The 7,461-nt window shown below is 33.5% G+C and overlaps 1 protein-coding gene across 1 annotated transcript in view; it reads right to left on the bottom strand.

Annotated features, from left to right (window-relative positions):
- Positions 1 to 895: 895 nt before the first annotated feature.
- Positions 896 to 7,461, bottom strand: part of LOC124027706 (mucin-20-like) — a gene marked incomplete at its 3' end in the record, with an annotated part of 40,533 nt that continues 33,967 nt past the window's right edge. Inside the window, exons 3-4 of the mRNA XM_046340076.1 lie at positions 3,502 to 3,591; positions 896 to 1,061 (exon numbers count right to left, since the gene is read on the bottom strand). Coding sequence (XP_046196032.1) covers positions 896 to 1,061; positions 3,502 to 3,591 — 256 coding nt within the window. The remainder of the gene's footprint in view (positions 1,062 to 3,501; positions 3,592 to 7,461) is intronic.

The following is a 7,461-nucleotide window of genomic DNA, read 5'->3' as shown; positions in this document are numbered from 1 at the left end:
ACACTACTATTATAACTGACCAGATGTATTTACTGATATACTGTATTCTGTGCACACTACCATTATAACTGACCAGATGTATTTACTGATATACTGTATTCTGTGAACACCACCATTATAACTGACCATGTATTTACTGATATACTGTTTTCTGTGAACACCACCATTATAACTCACCATGTATTTACTGATATACTGTATTCTGTGAACACCACCATTATAACTGACCAGATGTATTTACTGATATACTGTATTCAGTGCACACCACCATTATAACTGACCAGATGTATTTACTGATATACTGTATTCTGTGAACACTACCATTATAACTGACCATGTATTTACTGATATACTGTATTCTGTGAACACTACCATTATAACTGACCATGTATTTATTGATATACTGTATTCTGTGAACACTACCATTATAACTGACCAGATGTATTTACTGATATACTGTATACTGTGAACACTACCATTATAACTGACCAGATGTATTTACTGATATACTGTATTCTGTGAACACTACCATTATAACTGACCAGATGTATTTACTGATATACTGTATTCTGTGAACACCACCATTATAACTGCCCAGATGTATTTACTGATATACTGTTTTCTGTGAACACTACCATTATAACTGACAAGAGGCCTACTTGAACCAGTTAGACACACACTATCTTACAAAATGTCTTCTTGAATACCTTCTTGAATTCAAATGATAACATAAAGATCGTGTAGCTTGGTCTCAGATCTGTGAAGTTGGCAAGACAGCACAAATAGACCAGGCTAGAGACAGTCTCTCCTCACCTCTAGACAGGAGCAGATCAGGTACTCTCTAAAGGGTTAAACAACTGGTCTGGGCCAGGCTAGAGACAAAATCTCTCCTCACCTCTAGACAGGAACAGGTCAGGTACTCTCTGAAGGGCTCTATGGGGCTGGTCTTGTAGTGTTCTATCAGTTCTCCCAGGGTCTCATGCTCCTCTGTGTCTCCAGACACTATGAACTGGCCTGACTTACTCTGGTTGATCACAAAGTGTCTGCATCGATCACGGCCTCTGGAAGACAATAATAACACTGGTAAGTCCGGGGTATGATGTTGTATTATACTGTGGTCCACTGTTATCTCCACTATTATCTATGCTATCTCCACTGTTATCTCCGCTGTTATCTATGTTATCGCCATTGTTATCTCCACTGTTATCTGTGTTATCTCCACGGGCGTGCTATTTCCACAGTTACCTACAGTATGTTATCTCCTCTGTTATCTATGTTATCTGCACTGTTATACGTATTATCTCCACTGTTATCTCCACTATTATCTATGCTATCTCCACTGTTAACTCCGCTGTTATCTATGTTATCTCCAATGGTATATATGTTATCTCTACTGGTATATATGTTATCTCTACTGTTATACGTATTATCTCCACTGTTATCTCCACTATTATCTATGCTATCTCCACTGTTAACTCCGCTGTTATCTATGTTATCTCCACTGGTATCTATGTTATCTCCACTGGTATCTATGTTATCTCTACTGTTATCTATGCTATCTCCACTGTTAACTCCGCTGTTATCTATGTTATCTCCACTGGTATCTATGCTATCTCCACTCTTATATATGTTATCTCCACTGTTATCTATGTTATCGCCAATGTTATCTCCACTCTTATATATGTTATCTCCACTGTTATCTCCAATATTATCTATGCTATCTCCGCTGTTATATCTCCTGTTATCTTTGTTATCTCCACTGGTATGTAATCTCCACTTTTATATATGTTATCTCCACAGCTATCTATGTTATCTTGACTTTTATCTATGATATCTCCACTGTTATATATTTCTTCTCCATTGTTATCTCTACTGTTATCTATGGTATCTCCACGGTTATCTCCAATTTTATATATGTTATCTCCACTATTATCTACTGTATGTTATCTGCACTGTTATATGTATTATCTCCACTGTTATCTATGTTATCTCCACAGCTATCTATGTTATCTTGACTGTTATCTATGTTATCTCCACTGTTATATATTTCTTCTCCATTGTTATCTCTACTGTTATCTATGTTATCGCCAATGTTATCTCCACTCTTATCTATGTTATCTCCGCTGTCATATATGTTATCTCCACAGCTATCTATGTTATCTTGACTGTTATCTATGCTATCTCCACTGTTATCACCACTTTATCTCCACTGTTATATATGTTATCTCCACTGTTATCTCTACCAATATATATATATGTTGTCTCCACTGTTACCTATGTCATCTCCACTTGTATGTTATATCCACTGTTTTCTATGTTATCTCCACTGTTATCTCCACGTTAACCTATTTTTTATCTCCGCCGTTAACTATGTTATCTCCGCTGTTATATATGTTATCTCCACTGTTATCTCCGCCATTAACTATGTTATCTCCGCTGTCATATATGTTATCTCCACTGTTATCTCCGCCGTTAACTTTGTTATTTCCACTGTTATATATGTTATCTCCACTGTTATCTCTACTAATATATATATGTTATCTCCACTGTTGTCTCCACTGTTATCTATTTTATCTCCACTGTTAAATAAATAAATAAAAAACAAATATCTCTGCTGTTATCTTTACTGTTATCTATGTTATCTCCACTGTTATCACCGTCGTTATCTATGTTATCTCCGCCGTTAACTATGTTATCTCCGCTGTTATATATGTTATCTCCACTGTTATCTCTGCCGTTATCTATGTTATCTCCGCTGTTAACTATGCTATCTCCGCTGTTATATATGTTATCTCCACTGTTATCTCCGCCGTTATCTATGTTATCTCCGCTGTTAACTATGCTATCTCCGCTGTTAACTATGTTATCTCCACTGTTATCTCCGCCGTTAACTATGTTATCTCCGCTGTTATATATGTTATCTCCACTGTTATCTCTGCCGTTATCTATGTTATCTCCGCTGTTATATATGTTATCTCCACTGTTATCTCTGCCGTTATCTATGTTATCTCCGCTGTTATATATGTTGTCTCCACTGTTATCTATTTTATCTCCACTCGTACCTCTGTTATCTCCATTTTTATCTCCACTGTTATTTCCACTGTTTTCTATGTTATCTCCACTGTTAAATAAATAAAGGTTAAATAAATAAATAAAAAAGAAATATCTCTGCTGTTATCTATTTTATCTCCACTGTTATTTCCACTGTTATTTATGTTATCTCCACTGGTATCTCCACTGTTATCTATGTTATCTTCACTGTTTTTTAAATAACAAATTCTTATTTACAATGACGGCCAAACCCTCCCTAACCCTGACGACGCTGAGCCAATTGTGTGCCGCCCTATGGGACTCCCGATCACGGCCTGTTATGATACAGCCCGGTATCAAACCAGGGTCTGTAGTGACTAGCACTGAGGTGCAGTCCCTTAGACCGCTGTGCCACTCGGGAACCCTGTTATCTCTGTTATCTACGATAGAAGAACAACAACCAGAACGAACCTGTATGACAGGATGTATCCCATGGCTTTGTCACTTAGTCGGATCAGGAAACAGCCCAGTTCTTTGTCTCTCAGCATCTCTTCCGCATCTCTACAGAGGCATTAAAAAGTATTAAAAAGCAATATAAACCCATGCAAAACATATCCCTCAACCCTCATAAAGGTATTATTGATATGTTATAGGGGGGTATTATTGATATGTTATAGGGAGTTATTATTGATATGGGAGGTATTATTGATATGTTATAGGGAGGTATTATTGATATGGGAGGTATTATTGATATGTTATAGGGGGTATTATTGATATGTTATAGGGGGTATTATTGATATGTTATAGGGAGGTATTATTGATATGTTATAGGGAGGTATTATTGATATGGGAGGTATTATTGATATGTTATAGGGGGTATTATTGATATGTTATAGGGAGGTATTATTGATATGTTATAGGGGGTATTATTGATATGTTATAGGGGGTATTATTGATATGGGAGGTATTATTGATATGTTATAGGGGGTATTATTGATATGTTATAGGGGGTATTATTGATATGTTATAGGGAGGTATTATTGATATGGGGGTATTATTGATATGTTATAGGGAGTTATTATTGATATGGGAGGTATTATTGATATGTTATAGGGGGTATTATTGATATGTTATAGGGAGGTATTATTGATATGTTATAGGGGGGTATTATTGATATGGGGGTATTATTGATATGTTATAGGGGGTATTATTGATATGGGAGGTATTATTGATATGTTATAGGGGGTATTATTGATATGGGGGTATTATTGATATGTTATAAGGGGGTATTATTGATATGTTATAGGGGGTATTATTGATATGTTATAGGGGGTATTATTGATATGTTATAGGGGGTATTATTGATATGTTATAGGGAGGGGGTATTATTGATATGTTATAGGGGGTATTATTGATATGTTATAGGAGGTATTATTGATATAGGAGGTATTATTGATATGTTATAGGGGGTATTATTGATATGGGGGTATTATTGATATGTTATAGGGGGTATTATTGATATGGGAGGTATTATTGATATGTTATAGGGAGGTATTATTGATATGTTATAGGGGGTATTATTGATATGTTATAGGGGGTATTATTGATATGTTATAGGGAGGTATTATTGATATGTTATAGGGGGTATTATTGATATGTTATAGGGGGTATTATTGATATGTTATAGGGAGGTATTATTGATATGTTATAGGGGGTATTATTGATATGTTATAGGGGGTATTATTGATATGTTATAGGGAGGTATTATTGATATGTTATAGGGGTATTATTGATATGTTATAGGGAGGTATTATTGATATAGGAGGTATTATTGATATGTTATAGGGAGGTATTATTGATATGTTATAGGGGGTATTATTGATATGTTATAGGGAGGTATTATTGATATAGGAGGTATTATTGATATGTTATAGGGAGGTATTATTGATATGTTATAGGAGGTATTATTGATATGTTATAGGGGGTATTATTGATATGTTATAGGGGGTATTATTGATATGTTATAGGGAGGTATTATTAATATGTTATAGGGAGGTATTATTGATATGTTATAGGGGGTATTATTGATATGTTATAGGGGGTATTATTGATATGTTATAGGGAGGTATTATTGATATGTTATAGGGGTATTATTGATATGTTATAGGGAGGTATTATTGATATAGGAGGTATTATTGATATGTTATAGGGAGGTATTATTGATATGTTATAAGGAGGTATTATTGATATGGGGGTATTATTGATATGTTATAGGAGGTATTATTGATATGTTATAGGGGGTATTATTGATATGTTATAGGGGGTATTATTGATATGTTATAAGGGGGTATTATTGATATGTTATAGGGAGGTATTATTGATATGTTATAGGGGGTATTATTGATATGGGGGTATTATTGATATGTTATAGGGGGTATTATTGATATGGGGGTATTATTGATATGTTATAGGGGGTATTATTGATATGGGAGGTATTATTGATATGTTATAGGGAGGTATTATTGATATGTTATAGGAGGTATTATTGATATGTTATAGGGGGTATTATTGATATGTTATAGGAGGTATTATTGATATGTTATAGGGGGTATTATTGATATGTTATAGGGGTATTATTGATATGTTATAGGGGGGTATTATTTATATGGGGGTATTATTGATATGTTATAAGGGGGTATTATTGATATGTTATAAGGAGGTATTATTGATATGTTATAGAGAGGTATTGTTGATATGGGGGTATTATTGATATGGGAGGTATTATTGATATGGGGGTATTATTGATATGGGAGGTATTATTGATATGGGAGGTATTATTGATATGGGAGGTATTATTGATATGTTATAGGGGGTATTATTGATATGTTATAGGGGGTATTATTGATATGTTATAGGGAGGTATTATTGATATGGGAGATATTATTGATATGTTATAGGGGGTATTATTGATATGTTATAGGGAGGTATTATTGATATGGGAGGTATTATTGATATGTTATAGGGGGGTATTATTGATATGGGAGATATTATTGATATGTTATAGGGGGTATTATTGATATGTTATAGGGAGGTATTATTGATATGGGAGGTATTATTGATATGTTATAGGGAGGTATCATTGATATGGGAGATATTATTGATATGTTATAGGGAGGTATTATTGATATGTTATAGGGGTATTATCAATATGTTATAGGGGGGTATTATTGATATGTTATAGGGGGTATTATCAATATGTTATAGGGGGTATTATCAATATGTTATAGGGGGTATTATTGATATGTTATAGGGGGTATTATTGATATGTTATAGGGAGGTATTATTGATATGTTATAGGGGGTATTATTGATATGTTATAGGGGGTATTATTGATATGTTATAGGGGGTATTATTGATATGTTATAGGGGGTGTTATTGATATGGGGGTATTATTGATATGTTATAAGGAGGTATTATTGATATGTTATAGGGAGGTATTATTGATATGTTATAGGAGGTATTATTGATATAGGAGGTATTATTGATATGTTATAGGGAGGTATTATTGATATGTTATAGGGAGGTATTATTGATATGTTATAGGGAGGTATTATTGATATGTTATAGGGAGGTATTATTGATATGTTATAGGGGGGTATTATTGATATGTTATAGGGGGGTATTATTGATATGTTATAGGGGGTATTATTGATATGTTATAGGGAGGTATTATTGATATAGGAGGTATTATTGATATGTTATAGGGAGGTATTATTGATATGGGAGGTATTATTGATATGTTATAGGGATGTATTATTGATATGGGAGGTATTATTGATATGTTATAGGGAGGTATTTTTGATATGGGAGGTATTATTGATATGGGGGTATTATTGATATGGGAGGTATTATTGATATGTTATAGGGGGTATTATTGATATGTTATAGGGATGTATTATTGATATGGGAGGTATTATTGATATGTTATAGGGGGTATTATTGATATGTTATAGGGGTATTATCAATATGTTATAGGGGGTATTATTGATATGGGAGGTATTATTGATATGGGGGTATTATTGATATGTTATAGGGGGTATTATTGATATGTTATAGGGAGGTATTATTGATATGGGGGGTATTATTGATATGTTATAGGGAGGTATTATTGATATGTTATAGGGAGGTATTATTGATATGGGAGGTATTATTGATATGGGGGGTATTATTGATATGTTATAGGGAGGTATTATTGATATGTTATAGGGAGGTATTATTGATATGTTATAGGGAGGTATTATTGATATGGGAGGTATTATTGATATGTTATAGGGAGGTATTATTGATATGGGAGGTATTATTGATATGGGAGGTATTATTTATATGTTATAGGGAGGTATTATTGATATGTTATAGGGGGTATTATTAATA

This window comes from Oncorhynchus gorbuscha, unplaced genomic scaffold (assembly GCF_021184085.1).
Source record: "Oncorhynchus gorbuscha isolate QuinsamMale2020 ecotype Even-year unplaced genomic scaffold, OgorEven_v1.0 Un_scaffold_3501, whole genome shotgun sequence".
NCBI classification, from domain to species: Eukaryota; Metazoa; Chordata; class Actinopteri; order Salmoniformes; family Salmonidae; genus Oncorhynchus; species Oncorhynchus gorbuscha.
This window is presented reverse-complemented; position numbering and strand designations above follow the sequence as displayed.